We start from the raw sequence: 19,853 nt of genomic DNA, 5'->3' as shown, positions 1-19,853 counted from the left end.
TTGAATTTGTTAACTAAAAATAATGGAAATCCATATAAGTTGTACTTAGAATTTATCTAAGCAATAAAAATTCAACACAAGAGTTGCAGATGGTATTTTGGCACAAAACAAAATTCAGAAAATGGTTTATTTATATGTAAAACCTAATCAAAAAAACACAATTTAATGAAGATGCCATCATTTTGTAAGTTTGCACGTTCATTTTATCGTTCATGTGAAAGGCCTTTAGCCTCCAAATAGTTCTCAAGGGCAGTTTGCTTGAATTTCCAATATCTCTAGTTAATAGGCCTCAATGAAGATCTAGATTGCAACAATTTTGAAACTAAAGGGTGGATATTGATGGATTGAGAAACTCAAGAGTTAATTTGAAAATCACCTAAAATTCTAGGAGGATCTATGTAATTTTCTTAAGTGAAAGGGAAATCATATATCTGCATCATGCTCGCATTTTCAGGAGATGGACCTGGCTGCATAGCTTTGATTATATATTGAAATGATAAGTGCAGGGCAACTACCAACCTTATCCTGTTCTTCAAAATTGTCCAATGACTCGAGATCCATTTCAGCAAAGAATGCCTCCAATACAAAAGCTACAATCTGAAATTACATGAAAAAAAAAACTCTAAATTTAGTCTTCATTTGTTTGGGTAACTAATACACAATTGTTTTGAAAAGAGGAACACATAATGTCAACAGGAAATTATAAAGCAAACCTAAAGCAATACAATTCACAAAAATTACAACCTAAAATAAGTAGAATAAATAAACTCTACATTAGAACATGCTTCTAAAGTACCATACTTTCGAGCCCATTTCAAACTACAACTACCTAAAAAATAATGATATCATATTGATAACTGAGAGCTCAATATCATTAAAATGTATAACTGTTTCTTTCTCTCAAAATTACCCACATCAAGCAAAGGGGCATTTTTTCCAAGCAGAGCTTCTTCATTTACTAAACAAATAAATTTAAAATTAAAACAGCAATACCACAGCAGCAAAGGCTTCTCATATTCCAAATTCCCGATAAGAAATATTTTAAAATGTTAAAAGTAAGTCATTCTCAACAACCCTGTTTAGAGTTGCATGTAAAATTTTTGGGATGCAATCGGGGCCCCTAACTTAGCCAAACCAAAACTGTTCTTTGTTATGGGCTGACCCTTGTGAAGTTACTATGTATGAATGCTTCATACATAAAGGTAATTACTGTCACTCTCTATGTTAAATTTTTGTCAATTACTGAAAATCTATTTCTTCAGCATCTTATTCAAGAAACAAAGTTGCTCTGCCTCGTAAATTGCAAAACAATCAAATGGCAGGCATTTTGCTTCTGCAACACATGGAGAAAGGGCCAATAAGCTTTAGCTCATATGTCACCTCCTTCTCCTATAGTGGGTTCAGACCACACTAAGTGCTTGTGTAACTTATTAATTTTAAAAAACATATAGGCAACATTGTTGGAAAAAAAATGGAGCAATAGTAAATAAAACTTACCAAATTTAAAAGCAGTAACACAGTTATTAAGTAGAAGCTGACAAAATAAGTGAGGCTCCATGCAGTTCCTGTTAATTCCTTGTAGCTCTGAAATGATGAATGGCAATTAAAAGAATGACTCAAAGTGTAGGTCACAATTACAGTTCAATTTTAACTAATTAAACCATATAAGTAATAGCACAGGATTAAGGAAGAACTGCTGATAACAACTTAAATATGCCTGAACCTCTTCTATAGTCCAAATATTAGTTGTATGCATTACATGCGGTTTACTGACATTTTAGATGTACAGATATTCTGTAGGGAGGAAAAAAAAATGCTTTAGTGCTAAGCTAGTAACTCTACTGAACCAAAAAAGGACTCAAGCCTTGATGCTGGGACAGACACAATGACGTGGATCATACCAATTAACTTGAACACTTTGAAGGAGAGGGAATTCATGTCAGACACAACACTTTCCTATCATGGCAGGACATGCATGAACAGAAGTGTGCCCAAGAATATGGTTGCATTTCTGTGACTCATAAGAACCAATTGTCCGAGGAGTTTGGGTTGTGACAAGTTCCCACAAGATCAGTTCTCTTACACGAGAGTTTCTACAAACCATCTACTAGTTGGAGCCTAAATAAAATCCACGGGTCCCATGTGGGATCAAAATGCATGGATTGTCTAGATCCATGCAATCTTTGCGATGCATTTCAGATCTAGTGGTTGTAGTTTGCAGATTTCCAATTTTTACTCAGGCAGGTACAGAGTAGCCAACCCATTAACAGCTCCCTCATAGAGAACCCCAATCTTCTGTCACCATAAAGGTACAGTCAAGAAAGCCTAGATTCTCAAAATCACAATTTAAAATAAAAAGAGAGAAAAAAAAGGGGGAAAAAAAAGGAAAATCCCAGCAAGCATTCATGAGGACATAAATCATAAAAGAATTGCCAAACAGACAGTATCATTCACTTCGTAGAGAAAGATGATCATTCAGGATAATATAATTCAACAAAAATTACAAATAAAACAGCAGTAATACCTGCATCCATGCTTGCCAGTTTCCCATGACCAGTAAATTGAAAAGTGTCACCATCCCATTTGGATAGTCATTGAAATTGAAAAGTAAATAGCTGATTTTGTTAAGAAAAATGACTGAAGAAATTGACACTTACTGTTGCAACTAAATCTTTGCAGAAGAAAAAAAAATTTACAAAATAATTGAATATAAATATCTAATAGAATTTTCCAATAATAGCCTTTTATTAACAATATAAAACAGAAAGATATCACAGTTATGTCATGGCTGGATAAAATGAAACCTTAGAAAAGAGTTTATTAATGAATAAAGGATACTCATCATCTGAAAGATCAGTCCCGTCCAAACTGGCATTTCCAGCACTGACAAGCCCACCAAAGATCTAAAAATTAGAAGAAAAAAACATTTGGAGAATGTTTTAACAGTAACATAAATGGGGAAATATTCAATATTACACATGGATATAGCTATCAGATCTCTAAATATCAAATAATAAGGACCTATAAATTAGATTTGTCAACCTTCAAAATGTGACTGATGGAACTTTCAAAACTAGGTCTAAATCAATTAGGTATAAAATTGACCCTCCACACTATATATTAAATTTTAAATCTGTGAAGACACATAACAGAAACTTGAGTATTTCCAAACATATGCTGAAGAAAAATTGTGTAAGTACAGGTTAGTCATTTTTCATGTACTTCCATTTAATATAATAGGGAAGCACGGATTGGTGAAGAAAGAAGAAAAGCATCTTTATACAAGTCAATTACTTTATTTGAAAGCAAGCAGGAGAAAATAACTTACCTGTACACCAAGAGAGCAATAAATACATAGGACACAAAATATGGTTCCAAGGTATGGCATCAAACTTGGTATAAGGTTTATGAAAGTGGCAATGAAGGCACGGTAACGCTTGATGTACATCAGCAGCCTTATCAATCTTAACATTCTTGCGAGGAGAAGGTAGCGAATCCTGTTAACATTAACAAAGGAGAAAGAATTGTAGACAAGGAAGTGCTTTAAAAGCTATGATAAACCATAAAATTCCTGTATCAAATTTATCAACTTAATGTTCTGTGGACATCAGAGGAAACACAGGTCTGTGGTATGATCACTGGTATTTTCCTATAAGAAACTTGTAAATATCATTAAGAAGTATCCTAAATTGAGAGCAATTTGACAAAGCCAATGGGAAGGTCATGTAAAGATCATCCGAAAAATTGTCATCATGCCTAGACTAAGAAACTTATATTCTTCAAAGATTTTCATATCATGTAAACTCAATAGCAAAGAGTTAGGACAAATACAGTGAGGGAAAATGACGGAACTCTCATGTAAAGAAGAAAAATATTTTTAAGAAAACTATTCCCTACCATTCTCCATTGGAAAGGAAAGTAAGTCCTTGAGGGGCCACAAAAGTCAAGGTTTCTCCAATAACTGCAGACATAAGAATCATCAATCAATAGTAATATAATTGGAACAGAGAATAACACAAACCAAAGAAGTAAATGATGCTTATTCCATACAATAATCAAAAGGGCCAATTAGCAATAGCAAAAGTTGTTTCTATAGACAATTCCATGTATCATATTTAGCAATATTGTTATGATGCCTATAAGACTGATTTGTAAAGAAATTGCAATAAATAGTACTACAAAGGGATGTTATTTTCCAATCTGATTACCTATTATCCAAGTGACCATAAAATCAAAGCGGTTTTGACCATCCCTCCAATAATTCTCAAATCCAAATGAATATATTTTTAAAGCCATTTCCAGCACATATATCCATCCTGTGGGATAAAAAGACAAAATAAGAAAAAGAAGAAGAAAAAGAAGAAAAAGCCACCTATTAATTTCAGAAACAGAAAATAAGATTAGTCTATATAGCACACATAATTTGGAGCAATGAGAGCAAACAGGTAATAAAGAGCAAGTTAATTAAGTACAACATTTCTAAAGGAGTACCAACAATGAAAAATCTCAAAGCATAAAACAGACTTCTAGCCCAAGTCAGAACATGTAAAAAATAGTAGTTACTTTTTCACTTGCCATCACTACCGAAGACTATTACCCAAGATTATCAAGTATTTCCTGTTAAGCAAGCATGCATCAATAAGTCCAAAAGTCAGTCTAGCAGCAATAGAGACTGCCAACACTGCCATCAATAAGTTTAGCTATTATTCAGAATGCTCCTTTGCCTGTGCGTGTGTGTTGTTTATGATGCGAACCACAAGCAACAATTTATTTAGTTTTAGTTTTATTTCTTTTGGGACATTAATTAAAATTTTATTTTATTTTGGCCCCAATACTCAGTTGGGTTAATTAGTATTTTTAATTTTTTATTTAAAGCTTAGTGTATTTCTATCATTCAATAAGTAGGGTTTCCTATGCTAATTAGAATTAGGATTTAGCATCCTATATAAGCAAACTATTGTACTCCTTTCAAGGAGATGTGATTTCAATAAATGAAAGTTTCTTTTGGTTTTTTGTCTGGTGCAAATTCCTAGAGGTTTTTTTTCTCACATGGTGCTAACTCCAGGCAAGCCTAAGAGTTGATTCCTAAGTTCCTATCCTTTATTTTAATTTTATTATTCCAAAGTTCTGGCTTGTCATGCTTCAGTGTGTTTCTCATCTAGCATTCATATGTTGCACTTTCCCTCACATGTGATCTAAAAGACCCTAAGCATGGCCTTGGTTCAAATATAATACACTTATGCTTCCGGTTTAGTGCCTGAAAAGGTATCAACATTCAGGAAGGCCATCAATATTGGTTCCAAACATCAATGCTGATGGTTAGAACAGAATTGACCATCTCAACAATTGAATATATACATAGTTATGATGGATCTTTCAAGCTCTCATCACTGACATAACTACCAAGGACACTAACTGCCATTTTAATATATTAATCCACTACAAGCTAATTGTAACAATGAAAATCCTTTAATGGACAATTTTAGCTGCCAACCATGAATAGTAGCTGAAAAATCTATGTTGTCTTAATTTTCTGAATCTACAGATATGCGAATGCTAGACTTGCATCAACTCAGAAGCTCACCATAAACATCTTTAGACTATAGATTGTTAGTTTAGCAATAATTCACACATGTACATATGAAGATAAGTTGATCCTCAGCAAGCACTTACCAAAGACAAACTCTACCTCTTGCCACACCTTTTGAGCTGAATTATTATCTATATCAAGCTGCAACAAAATACATATTAGCATGATTTATAAATGTCAGGATAAAGATACATGAGCCACTTGCCAATTAATTGTTCTGGATCCAGTAATCAAGAAACCAAAATCACAACTCTATTACAAAAACAACTCTATTAATAGTTTGGGGTGCCATTGAGTATCAAAGTGTTCAGGAAATGAATTTAAATATTTGATTCTTGGTTCTGTCAGATTTTTTGTTTTGACTTGCAAGAAGGTCAAAGAGCATCTCTGTTAATGGAGCATTGATTAGAAAGGCTTCCTCAGTATTTTCTGAGAATGTTAGAGGGAAATATTACTTTTCATTTAATGCCAAAAGATTCATATTAATGGGCTCTCTCTCAACATTGATTAGAAAGGTTTCCTCACTCCTTTCTGAGAATGTTAGAGGGAAATATTACTTTCCTTTTAATGCCAAAATATCCCTATTAATGGCCTCATCTCTCACTTTATTAAGTGTGCTGGAGCCTTTCATCATCCTAAAGAATGGACATCAGTATTATAGTTTGAAATCAAATAGACCAGGTATCAGATGGTAGACATATCATCAATTTTCTTATTCTAAAACCTAACTGAAAATGACGACATGTAAAGAGTAGTGGAAATGGCTGTTCTTAAGGTAAATACTTCTGGAACACTAACATCAGGATGTTGACCCAGAATCAATTGACAATAATGACTGGTATAATATTTCTGACATCATATGTGCAATTAGCACTTAAACTAGGTGCCTTTGTTAGTTAACATGTAAAAGCATTCCTCTTCTAAGACTCGATTGTTGTGGGGTCTGGGATTTAATCATTCAACAGTGACACATCCACAGCTGACAAAATATGGGAAAAAGAATTACCCAGCACTGTAATCATGGGTAACTCAAGCTGCAAACTCGTTGCAATCTAGGCCAAAAAAGGAGTACAATTTAGAGGACGCTTCAGCAGAAAATTGCATGATCAGTACTTGATGTTATGACGCTTACAACTTGTTTATTAATTTGTAGAAACAAGTAAAGATTCACCAACTATCCTAGGAATATGGAGAATTATGAGGATGTAATACATTTTTTCCAAGAAACTTGCAAATTTATTATTATTATTATTATTATTATTATTATTATTATTATCATTTACTTCTTGTTGTCAACCTACATTATTACACATTTACCCCTTACTATGGGTATGTTTAGTAAACTGTAATATACACTGTTATGTAATAGTTATTCCTATGGTTTATTTATTCTGTAGTTTAGTTATGGTTTTATTACCAAGAAAAGTCATTCTTTATAAATGACTATTTTTTAGAATGAAGAATAACTATTCCTCTCTAAACAGGTTATAATAGCTTTTCCTTAGTAGGTGTAATAATTTCTAAAATTAATATATTTACAAATATACAAACTCTCCATATACACATAACAATTATAAAAATAAAAAATAAAAAAAATATAACCTCTCTCTCAAATTTAAAAAATTATTCCCTTTTAGGAAACATTGAATAGCTAAGATATTTCCTAATGTTACAACTTACAATCAAATGTATGAATATGTTTAGTTATTTCATTACAACACCTTTTAATTCTAGTAATAAAGATTGTCATCACTGTTGTAACTCCATTTAGTGTACCAAATGTGCCCCATGTAAACACTACTCATAGCAATCATCATCCTCATTATCTTTAGTATCTACGGTTATTCTGCCAGTATAAAACCCTAAAACAAAGAATAATATACATACTCAAAAAAATAAATTCACAGAGACATGTTAACACTCTATGCCCGTATTAAAATTGACAGTTGCATCTGTCTTCAGAAATTGTAAATTCCTCTTTCCCATTTTGGCAGTTAAAAATCCCCGAAAGCTGCTGCCTGTTGAAAATGTTCTCAGTTCCATTTGCATGGAATAATTAAAAGGGGTCCCCTCAGGTATGGGGTAGGGGAAGGGGGCTGGGAAAGCCAATCAAGAACCAAATGACAAGCACCACAGAAAAATAATTATGACCGTTTGAATTCTATTTCATTTGAAACATGCAGTGATGGAAAAATAAATTATTTTTACACCACAACGATGAACTTTGACAGCAAATAGCATCTAGAAATTACATCCTTAATGAGTCAATGCAAGTTTATTCATAAACAATAAGATCATACCACTAAAGGCATCAAACAAGAGGAACTTTAATTCATAAATATCAAATAAATCCAAGGCAATGAACCCTATATGTTGACCACGCCATGGTGGCAAATGAAAAGCACCAATTCTATTAAAATAGAGGTCATACCGTTGTTTCCACAATAACAGCAAACAGATTCAGTATGAGAATGGAGGATATAATGTATCCAAACATAGGACTCCGCACAAAGCCTTTCAACTTTTTAGAGCAGGGTGAATTGTAGACTGATGGAAAATATTCAAAGCAAGATTCCTGCAACCAAAATACATAGTATCAAAGATGCAATATAAAGCTCTTTGTCACTCAAAAAGAAGCTTACTGATGTTTCAGATCTAGAGCATTTAGGACTTACACACTCTTCCTTTGGGAATTTTAGAGCAATGGCATTGCAAAGGTAAGAAAATTCATTTAGGTTGATCTACAAGTCAAAAGATGAAGTTCAGCAAACAAATAAGAGAAATACACATACAAAAAATGATAGTAATCATAACATTTTTCTTCTACAATGTCCATCTCTAGTAAAAAACAGTTTAAAATACAAGGAAAAGAAAAACCAAATTTTATTGTTCTTTCAAATTATTAGGTTGCACCACTTGTAATCCTGTTGACCAAAAATAAGCTGTTTAGCACTTGTAATGATTTGCATTCTAGAATTGGCATTGTTGAAAGATAAATGATGTGAGAACACTGAATCTCAAGCAAAGGCAAAAACGGTCATGCAGTGGTAAGCAAATGGTAGACTTGTGTGAATGATGAAGCAGGTTGAGTTATCACATTACTTTCTTTACCCTTCCAGCACAACTAGAAGATCAAAATTTAATATCAGGGTGTCAAAATTTTATTTTATTGAAGCCTCTATGTTAGGAAGGAAGAAAAGTGAATGAAGCAAACAGAAAGGATGAAATATTAGTAGAGTTTTCATGTTTTGTAGAAGGGGAAAAAAAGAATGAATAAGTTTCACCTAGCCCCACTATGCATCATCCAATTGATCCAAAATTCAGGAAGAGATCGAGGATCACAGCAGGATCCTATCTGATCTCTGTTAACACAGGACTCAGATTACCTTACTCAAACAAAAGGATAATTCTTCAGAATTAAATATTCCTTTTGGATTTATTATGGGGAGGCCAAATAATGAGATGAACACAAAGGGTCTTCGCAATTTCACCAATTTATCTGCATCATATATCAAAAAAATTAATACAAGGGTATAATAATAATTAAAATTCTCTTTCTTCCTTATCATAATTCTCTTCTAACAATCAAGGGCAAGTTTCATCCTTCTTCCAGGCTTCCATCCCCAGTACCAGACAAATGAAAGTGACATCTTTGTCTCTAACTTTGTCCTTACACATTTTAATCCTTATTACAAAACAGAAAAATTTAGGTTCCACCACTAATCAGTAATCAAAAAAGGCTAGAGATCAATAACATATGGCAAAGTGTTGATTCCCGATGTCTAGGGTCTAGGCAAGAATGGATAATGAAACTCTATCATAAGGCTAGATCGTATTTAAGGATCACCTTTTTTTACTTATTTGGATGTCTAGGCAACTAACAATTTTAATAAAAGAATTTGATTTGGTTACTAAGTACTAAAAATAAGAGAGAGAGTGGCAAAGCAACAAATCAAACAGAGAATGAAAAGATAGGAGGGCGAACGTGTAAGATGAAAAAGTTTTACTTTGGATACTCTGAGAGTATTAAATGGGGTATCATTGTCACTTTTGTTAAAAAAAAGAAAAAAAAAGAAAAAAAAGATAACTATCCTAGTCTTGGGAATGTGAATACCCACATTTTTTCAAGTAAATCCATATTCCAATAGAAGTGGGGTTTTATGGGGATCCAAATTGCCTTGCGCTATGTGCATTCCAATAAGGAATCTTGAAAGATGACCCAAACCAAATGCCTTCCTTATATGTATTTCTAGATATGGGAGGCAAGGATGTTATCTTGCCTAAAATGGAAACAAAATCTGCTTGTTATGAAATACAAGAAGCACTCTACAACCAAAGTGTATTCTTCCTTATATTCATGAACATTACAAACTAAATATCAAAGTCTTATGTGCATTAGTAGGTGCTGTATACATTTGCTAGCAAACATATCCATGACACCAAAAACAGAAATGATTAAAAATTTAGCAAAATGACTAAATGTAAAATTTTTACACCAATGATGGATTGTTTAAACAGATGACAAAGAAAAGTTATGAACACTAATAAAAAATAAAAATAAATTTCACTAGAATTTAGTTTAGTCTAACCAAGAGCTTAAGTAAATGGACATACCTTGAAATCATGACTATCATCCAGCTCATCAAATATCAACTCAAATTCTTCTCTTGATATTTCTGGCAAAGTCCTACAAGAAAATATAAGACATCCTTCAAGATTCACAAAATCAACACCACAAGTGACGTGGCACAAATCAGAACGATGCAACAACAAAAGTAAATAACTAGAAACATAAAGATAGAGAAACTATGAGTCAGCACCTAGAATTTCTAGTAATCAGCACCTAGCATGAGAAAACTTCTAGGAGTCAACACTTAGGGTTGGCTAGAGTCGGCACTAGACCATTGGGATGATTTCAACTGAAATTTTGTTCATCAAAATAATCCTCCTCAAAAAGATTCCAACACCTTGTTATATAGACTACTAAAGTCTAACTAACATAGGTAATGTTGATTGACATATTACAAAAATACCCTAGACTAAATAAAAATACTAACAAACCTAATTGGATACTAGGGCCTAAAATAAAATTCAATTGACTCCAATAAGAAAAAAAACTAAATTAAAATAAATCTTTGTTTGTGCTTCCCACATCAACAAGCTAGCAGCACAATTAATGAAACCTATGATAAATACAAGAACCTTGATTTTATACAAAAAGCCGATCTCTTGAGGAAAGAACCAATGCAACAACATTTGAATTTTGAAATGCACAGGTTAATAGTTTCTTTGTTAGATCATAGATCCAGTGTTGAAAAAAGGATTAAAATGATGAGTTCTTTTTTAGATAATCGTTTGTGTAGGGTGGCACATAGTCTTATTTCAGATTCACAGAACGCCTTTGTTAAAGGTAGGAAAATTTTGGATTTTGTTTTAATTGCTTTTAAATGTATAGATAGTAGGTTGAAGTCAAGGGTGTTGGGGGTTATTTGCTGAGAAAGCCTATGATCATGTGAATTGGAATTTTCTTATGCACTTACTTAGGCGGTGTGGCTTCTCAGAAAAATGGAAAAGGTGGATTTTGTGGTGTATATCAACTGTCAAATTTTCTATTTAGCTAAATGGTACCTCGATTGATATCTTTGGAAGCACTAGGGGTGTTTGTCAAGGGGACCCACTATCTCCACTCCTTTTTGATATTGTCATAAAGGCTTTGAGTCGTATGTTGGATATAGTTAAGGATGGCCCTGCTTAACCCGCTCCTCCCCGCTTTGTCCCGCGCGGGTTTTTCCTACCTCGCAAAGGTGGTGGAAAAGGGATGGGGAGATTTTAGCCTGCACCATAGGGCGGGGAGAGGATGGGTTTAGACTTTTTAGACCCACTCCGCTCTGCCCTACCCCACCCCGCGTTGATAAAAGTTAAATTGTAAATTTTTCAAAAACTAAAACCCCACAATTTAAACAAACATATTATCAACTTATTTTATTCTACCTAACGTGGTTCTCTGCCTCTTTTTTTCTCTCTAGTAATGTTGGAAATAAGGTACCAATTTAACGTTTTCTTTTGTCTTTATTAGAAACAAATTTATATACCATTGAATCATTGATTTTGTACTATGAGATTTTTGATTTTATTGTGATAGTGTCTTGTTAAACAATTGGATAATATCACTTAGAATTTGCTAAAAATTATTTTGATTTAATGGGATAAATTTATTTGTAATTTCAAATATATTTTTATTAAAATAAGTTTTATTAAAAAAAAATTAATAACAGTTGGTAAATCAACAAAAAGTATAGTTTTGCAAGGTGGGGTGGGGTGGGGCTTCGCGAGGCCCAAAGGGGTGGGGATGGGGCAAGAAAATTTTCCCCATCATACAAGGCGGGGCGGGGATGAGAGAAGACAAAACCATGCAGGGTTGGGGCGAAGATCTCATCCTTCAGCCCCGTCCCGCCCCATTGCCATCCCTAGATACAATTGCTATTTTGGGACAGTTTTCGGGCTTCTCAGTAGGTAATGCAGCTAGTACATTGCTTACAATGTCCCATCTTTTATTTGTAGATGATACACTTATTTTTTATGATACTAATTCACATTATTTAGCTGCTTTGCATGGGATTTTTGCTAAATTTGAAGTGGTGTCAAGGCTAAAAATTAATTTGTTGAAGTCAGAATTGGTACCAATTGGTATCATGCCTAATATGGAGGATTTAGTGGAGATTTTGAGCTGTAGGCAGTCTTCTCTTCCCTTGAAATATTTGGGCTTTCCATTGGGTGCTAAACATAAAGAGGAGACAGTTTGGAACCTTGTTTTGGAGAAGATTGAGAGGCGTCTAGCTTGATCGAAGAGAATGTATTTATCTAAGGGGGGCAAAGTAACTCTTATTAATAGTACTCTATCCAGCTTACCTACTTATTTCCTTTCTCTCTTTTCTGTTCCAGTAAAGGTGGCTAATTGTATGGAGAAACTACAAAAAAACTTTCTTTGGAGTGGTATTGATGCTCCTAAGATTTCTTTGGTGGAATGGGCTAAGGTTTGTATGCCAATACAAAATGGAGATTTAGGGATTCGACGGTTGAGACGATTTAATTATGCTTTGTTAGGCAAATGATTATGGAGATATGGAATGGAGGGAGAGATGCCCTTTGGAGGAAGGTCATTGAGGCAAAATATGGGGATGGAGGGGGCTGATGGTGCACCAAACTGGTGATAGGGACTTATGGTGTTAGTTTGTGGAAATTCATTAGAAGTGGTTGGTTGGACTTTTCTAAATTCTTTTAGTTTGATGTGGGTGATGGTACTAGAGTAAAGTTTTGGGAAGATGAATGGTGTAGGGATTGTTCTCTTATAGTCTGTTTGGTTGAAGGAGTGGAAAAGTGGAAGAATAGAAAATGGTGGGATGGAAAAGTGGGAGGATAGAAAATATTTTATTCTCTCCTATTTGTTTGGTTGGGAGTGGAAAAGTGGAAAGATGAAAAAAATAGGTTTAAATAAATTTACTCATATACCCTTGTTAAAGAACGATGCCCAATTAAAACAAAAAAGTGACAAATAACTACAAAAAAAGAGCAATCACCCAAATTTATTAAAAAAATAAAAATCATGTCCCAAAAAAAAATCACATCCAGTTAAAAAAAAAATCTATCACGCCCAAGCCCTAGAAAATCAAAAGAAAAAAAGAAGAATAGGAAAAAAAGAAAAGAAAAGGCAATGTTAAAAAAGAAATTAAAAAAAGAAAGAAAGAAGGCAGGCCTAGGCCTAAAAAATCAAAAGAAAAGAAAAAAAGAAAAAGAAAAAAGAAGAAGAAAAAAGAAGGCAACGTTGCTGCCTAGAAGAAGAAAAAAAAAAAAAAAGAGGCAACGTTGCCAAAAAAAAAAAAAGCCAAAGGCAACGTTACTAAGAAGAAAAAATAATAAAGGCAACTTGAAAATGCACATAAGCATTTTTGTCAATCAAGAAAAAATTCATCCTCACTCAGTTTTCTCTCCATTTTGGAGAGAATATTTTGGTAGGTCTAGGGAGAAAATACCTGGGCCCTACTATTTATTTTCCTTCCTCCCCATCTAATCAAACACACTTCAAAAAAGTTTTCCCTCCTATTTTCTCTCCAAAGTTTTCCATCCACCCTGTTTCACTTCCAAACAAACACACGGGCACGGCAAGCAAATTGCCATGACCGTGCTTTCTAGGCTACTACTCTCCCCGTCTGGAGAAGAAATCAGCACATCACAAATCAAAGCCTCCATAGAAACAAAGCACACAAACAGATCAGGATAAAGATCCTTTGGAGGAAGTGCCCACTCCCCAAGGATCGTACCAAAACCAAATATGATTGCCATTTCCCACCTCATAAACCACAGGTGTGAAGAAGCTTTCCCCACCTGCTCTAATACTCCTCCACAACCCACAACCATCAGTCTCTATATCAACTCTAGTACACCAACCCCCTTTGTCTTAACCATATTTGGATGCAATTACCTAACACAACAAATGGTTGGCTTCATTCACGACGCACCATAACCATTTTCCTAGTAACGCTTTATTAAAAACCCCAATCCTCCAAATCCCCAAACTCCATAGGAGAGAAAATCTTGCTCCAAGCCACTGATGGGTGTTTGCATTCTTCCTCTCACGCCCCCTATAAGAAGTCCCTCTAAATCCTCTCTATTCTATCAGCCACAAATTTAGGAACAGTGAACAAGGATAGATAATAGGTCAGAAAGCTCGAAAAAGTACTTTTTAACTAAGTCAGTCTATGATCCTTCAACAAATATAAATGTTTCCAGAAAGTTTCCTCTCAATTTTCACTATAATAGGATTCCTGATGAGTATCTCACTGGAGCTTCTTGAAGCTCCCTGTCCGCTTATAAGGATGTCAAGGCTAAATGGCAACAGCTAGTGGTTGTGAGATGTCTTGCCTTCAGGCTGCCTCCTAGATCCTTTCTCAATTCTAGGGTGGTATATCACTGTCTGTCCCTTTTTTACAGTTAAACTTCATTTATTAGAATAAAAGGTTCCAAAAACGATTCAATAAATGGTTCAAACATAAACTATCCTTACACTTTAAGTGGCTTAAAAAAATAGTTCCATAATGGGACAACAGAAGGTCAAGAGGCTGTTCAGATATTATTTAGTTAAGAGTTTTGATAAGGGTTTTGGATCTATGTTAGATGCGAGAACAGGTAGATGTAGAATAAAGATTGAAGAAAACAATTAAAGCTTTGACTACAACTTTCCTTGTGCATTTTTACGTTCAAAATCAGCAATACACACATAATGAAGGTAATGATAATACCAATCATATAAATTGACAAGAAATAAGGACATTAATTTCAATTTCGTCTTTTCAGAGGATTCAGGAAAATGTAATTGGATAACTAAGAGTAGTTAGAAAGGCACAATTGCACAACAATCTCCAATCACAATGCGCACAAGAATTTGGACAAGAGTTTCTCAAAATAACAATTGAGCGCTTCCCACTCCTTGATAAGTTACTTTGAACTACAAGTGTATGAACTTGTGTTCCACCCCCCACCCCCACCATTAAAACACTGGAAAGCAACTCATAAAAGATCTCAAATGGCATCTCCTTCCCCTAAGGGTGGAGAGTGGAATCACAAATTCAATCCCATGTGTGTGCATGAGTTGTGTTCACCTACAAGTTCATTTATGGAAAATCAGAAAAGCCTCGTCTTGAGTTAGTAATATTTTTCAAGATCATTTCCCTCAATAAAAAAACCACAACCTATCATTGTAATTTGAAAAACTGTAGACCAAAAAATCTACACAATCATGTGAGATTCTTCCTGTGCCCCAGTATGACCCTATTGTCCCTCTTGCAACTTACCAAGGAAAGTATAGTAGATTTCAAAAAACTTATTGTTCCTACCTGCAGCACTTCTAAAAAACATTGAATTAACATATTATATATTTTCCCGCCCACAGCCACAATTTCTGGGTTATCTACTTTCTACTGGCCTGCACTGTTCACACATCCCTCTAGTAGAAGATGAAAGAAAGAAGTTCCCAGCAGAAGAGATACAACACACAGTGGAAAAATATTATCAAAAAGTCAAAACTAGATGACTGTATAAAATTCCATTGCCCCATGCTTTTTAGGTTATCCTGAAACTTTTTATTTATTTATTTAAGAGAGGAAGCTATTTTGCTTAGGGCCATGTCCAGTGACACAGGAGCCTTCCATTTCTTCCTATTAACCAACAGAATTTCAAAAAACATTCAACAATGTATGATAAAAGAAAATAACTATGAAAGCATGTTAAAGATAGTGGTGCCATTAATACCTGTACTTATTCAGTTCCTCAAACAGTCGAATGCATTGCTCTTTATCAAGAAATCCATGATTCTGTTAAAGCACAAAACAGGGGCCAAAAAATAAGTAAAAATGTAACATCAACAATAACAAATGCAACTATATTTAAATGTATATAAAACTAACCAAAATCATTATGATAAAAAAATTAAAAAAAGAAGTCATGATGCCATAAAACAAGGATGAGCACGGGCTGTATTTTGAAAAATAAAAACGCGAGGGGGGGGGGGGGGGTGTTATAATTCATTCGATATAAATATGAACTCATACATGCTATAAATTCAGAGAGCACCAGCATGTTAATGTCTATTGACATGTCAATGGATTCAACAGGTGTTATCAATGGTCTTTTATACAATACACAAACTTGTTGGATAAACAATGTCATTCAATAAACTCCATGAAACCTTTTCCTGAGCTCAATCAAATACAGCCACAAACAAGGCTCAAAATAAACTCTTAATTTAAAAGTTGTAATTGAGATTGGCATGCCTCTCCAACCATTTATTTCTGGCTAGGAAACAAACTGTTGTGACACTTTCGAAATAAATGTCTTTCAAACACCTGCAGCATTATCACTTCACAAAAATCAACACTCGTCAAAGAAAGTAGAATCTCCTGTTCCAAGGCATGAAATCTCACCAATTTTTTCTTCCTTCTGTTTTAACTAAAGTTTTCTGAAACACTATCCCAAAGTTTCATCATCAAGTGACTGGGCACTCTGTACCAATCATTTAGCTTTCATAAGCATTTAGGATCTTACATTCAACTCAACTCACCTAAAAAGACTACCAAGGTAATCATCAGCTCTAACTAGAGCCACATCCTCTATCACATTCTTGGAAATTGTATTTTACCACGGCCTCTTGAAACTATCCATCTCCCCTTGGGCCTTCCTCTTGCCCTTTTGCTCCCTTCAATTTTGAAACTCACTCTATACCAGGGCATTCATTATTTGTCATTGCACATGACAGAAAGAGTTACCTTATTCTTAAATCTAAATTTTATACCAGTGAAGCACAGGCTGCTTTGAACTTTGAACTCCTAACCTCAAAAGTTGAGGTACTTCTATAAGCACCAAGGATAACACGAGGCTATTGGGGGCTCAAATAAAATTTCTTCAGAAAATTATATATATATATATATATATATATATATATATATATATAAGTAATAGAAATTCATTAAAAAAGCACTATCCTATTACAGGGATGTATACAAAAGAATGGCAGAAAAACAAGAAGAAACAGAGCATTTAAAAAAAAACTAAACGACTAAAAGGTAAATCATCTAAACAGCCCATGAATGTAGTCATGGAGAGGGTATAGGAATTGTAAGTCCACTCATATGACGTTTTTTAAAAAGAGAAATTTGAGATGTGGCAAGGGTAATTCCTTTCCCTCAAAAGTAGGGGGATTTCGCTCTTTTCAAATACACCACATTATGCAAGGACCTGTCATCCAAACTTCCCCACTCACAATTATTTATTTATTTTTTTTTTTATAAGTAATAATACTTCATTGAAAATAGAATGAAAGAGTACAATGAATCTACATACACAGACGGTGTACTACGGACACAGCAAAAAGTCAATCAAAAAGATGCATGAAAAGTACAACTATCAAGTAAATCAGACGAAGAAGAAAGTATAAACACTTGATAATTATTCACTCAAAAAAAATTTTGAGGAAAAAAAGCTTCAAGTCAGGAATCAATCTCTCACTCCCTTCAAAAGTTTGAGCATTCCTCTCCCGCCAAATACCCACATGTGGCAATAAGGGATCATGTTTCAAATCACTAGGCCAACTGGCTAGAAGCTCCACAACACCTCTTGGCATGACCCATTTAATCTCAAATAGTGAAAACACCATATTCCTCATCTCTCTAGCAACAAGGCAATGTAGAAGAAAATGATCAATAGTTTCCCCATCCCTCTTATACACATACAACACCAATTAATCACAACTATCCAATGCCTCTGCAAGTTATCAGTAGTTAAGATTTTACCCAATGCTACTTCCCAAAGGAAGAAACTGACCTTTGTTAGCACTTTAGCATTAGCTCATCCACTCCATCTCGTCTCAATAATCCAGAATATACCATATCCGTACAAGATTTAGAGTAGGAAGGTTGGATAAAGTGCCCTTTATCAAAGTAAGTCAGCCCCCCTTAAAAAGTTACATTCTTTTCCAATCAGCCAAAAACCTCTCCATTACACTATTCCACAGATTTTTCTTTGAAAGGCGAACCTAAGGAAGACCCAAATATGTTATGGGAATTTAAGCTACCTTGCATCTCAAAATACTGGTCAAAACTTCAATATCCGACACATCTCCAATAAGAACCAATTCGGATTTCCCCAAATTTATCTTCAATTCAGATATAACTTGAAACTACACAAAAATTGCTTTCAAGTGCCACAATTGCTCTGAATGAGCCCCAAAAAAGATCAAAGTATCATTCGGAAACAGAAGATGTGAGATCATTAATTGATTAGCAAAAAGGTCACCAACTGAAAACCCTGATATGTAATTGCTTCCCCCTGCTCTCTCCAACAACCTACTAAGCGCCTCCATCACAATGATGAGCAAAAAAGGGGATAAAGGCACTCCTTGTCTCAGCCTGTGAGCTTTGAACAAAGCCACTTGGGATTCCATTCACAAGCATTGAAAAACAAACCGTGGAAAAATCCACTTCCTCCACCTAGAATCAAACTCACGTCGCTGAAGCATATACAAGAGGAAATTCTAATGCACGTGATTGTAGGCTTTCTCCAAATCTATCATGCACAAAACCCCTGGTATGCTATACCTAATGTGACTATCTAAACATTCCTTGGTAATCAAATAGAGAGTCCAGAATCTGTCTCCCTCTTACAATGGCATTTTGGGGTTCTGACACCCCCTTGTCTAGGACCATTTTCAATCTATTCAAGCAAGGATCTTATAAACCCTAGTATTCAAACTGATAGATTGGAAATCCTTAATCTCCACCCATGATTAATTACTTTTGTTCTACGTGTGCAAGACCTACTCACTCCTTCACTACCGTCATGCAGTAATTCATGCAAAGAAGGGTGTTAGTGTTAATGTGTCTGACAATCCATGAGCTCAAATTAAATTGTTGGTCTGCATCCCGATAGCAGCTAATTGTTTTCCACAACACTCAACATTATATAAATTACATATAATCCAAGCCCTTGAACATTATGATTCCAGTGATGTTATTTCAAAAAAGACATAAGACAAATATTATTTTCTTTTGTATTTAAGTAAGAATATATCTCCCTCTAGTCTGGAAGCAAAAATTCCTTTTAAAATTTAAAGAGTACTACTTATCAAAATGGTATAAAGAGTACCATCTAAATAGGATTGTCTCAAAGTCAAAAACTAAGTACAGAGATGGAAATTTTAATCAAAGACATAAGCAAGACATATCATTCAAAAGAAGCAGATCAAGAAAATTGGAAAAGCTTGTTGCTGAGCATGCTTAGAGAAGATTTAGCCTGTAGAGACAACCGTTCTTACATTTTTATCTATGAGATTAAAAGCTTTCTCCAGGATTCGTCTCCTTGTAGAGTCCATCACAGAAACTTGTTTTGCAAGCTACAACAAATAAGAGATGTGAACGTATGCATTTGTATCCTTTCTTGAGGAAACAAGAAGAAACAAAACATAGCTGCTTCTTGAACACTAAGTAGTAAAAAATATACCAGCAGCTGAAATGAATAGATGAACACAGATACAATAGCTGTGTCTTATTGTCCATGCTTAGAGGCAGCTTAAGAAGACGAAATAAACCATACCTGATCTTTAAAGCCGTCATATACAACAGCAAGAATCAAGTTGGTGATGAAGTAAACCCCCAATAGGACGTAAAGAACAAAAAACAGACAAAACCAACGCGAAGCCCTTCAAGACAATATAAAT

General features: G+C 34.4%; 1 protein-coding gene across 1 annotated transcript in view; it reads right to left on the bottom strand.

The window, feature by feature from the left end:
• The window catches only part of LOC142638644 (two pore calcium channel protein 1-like), a 38,032-nt gene that overhangs the window by 1,446 nt on the left and 16,733 nt on the right, over positions 1-19,853 (bottom strand). Inside the window, exons 8-21 of the mRNA XM_075812690.1 lie at positions 19,730-19,835; positions 19,452-19,529; positions 15,896-15,957; positions 10,205-10,277; positions 8,266-8,331; positions 8,022-8,165; positions 5,674-5,731; positions 4,209-4,316; positions 3,898-3,961; positions 3,329-3,497; positions 2,839-2,903; positions 2,525-2,615; positions 1,498-1,584; positions 520-597 (exon numbers count right to left, since the gene is read on the bottom strand). Coding sequence (XP_075668805.1) covers positions 520-597; positions 1,498-1,584; positions 2,525-2,615; positions 2,839-2,903; positions 3,329-3,497; positions 3,898-3,961; positions 4,209-4,316; positions 5,674-5,731; positions 8,022-8,165; positions 8,266-8,331; positions 10,205-10,277; positions 15,896-15,957; positions 19,452-19,529; positions 19,730-19,835 — 1,249 coding nt within the window. The remainder of the gene's footprint in view (positions 1-519; positions 598-1,497; positions 1,585-2,524; positions 2,616-2,838; positions 2,904-3,328; positions 3,498-3,897; positions 3,962-4,208; positions 4,317-5,673; positions 5,732-8,021; positions 8,166-8,265; positions 8,332-10,204; positions 10,278-15,895; positions 15,958-19,451; positions 19,530-19,729; positions 19,836-19,853) is intronic.

Source organism: Castanea sativa, chromosome 6 (assembly GCF_040712315.1).
Source record: "Castanea sativa cultivar Marrone di Chiusa Pesio chromosome 6, ASM4071231v1".
NCBI lineage: Eukaryota > Viridiplantae > Streptophyta > Magnoliopsida > Fagales > Fagaceae > Castanea > Castanea sativa.
Note: the sequence above shows the minus strand (reverse complement) of the source record. Positions and strands in the feature narration are given on the sequence as shown.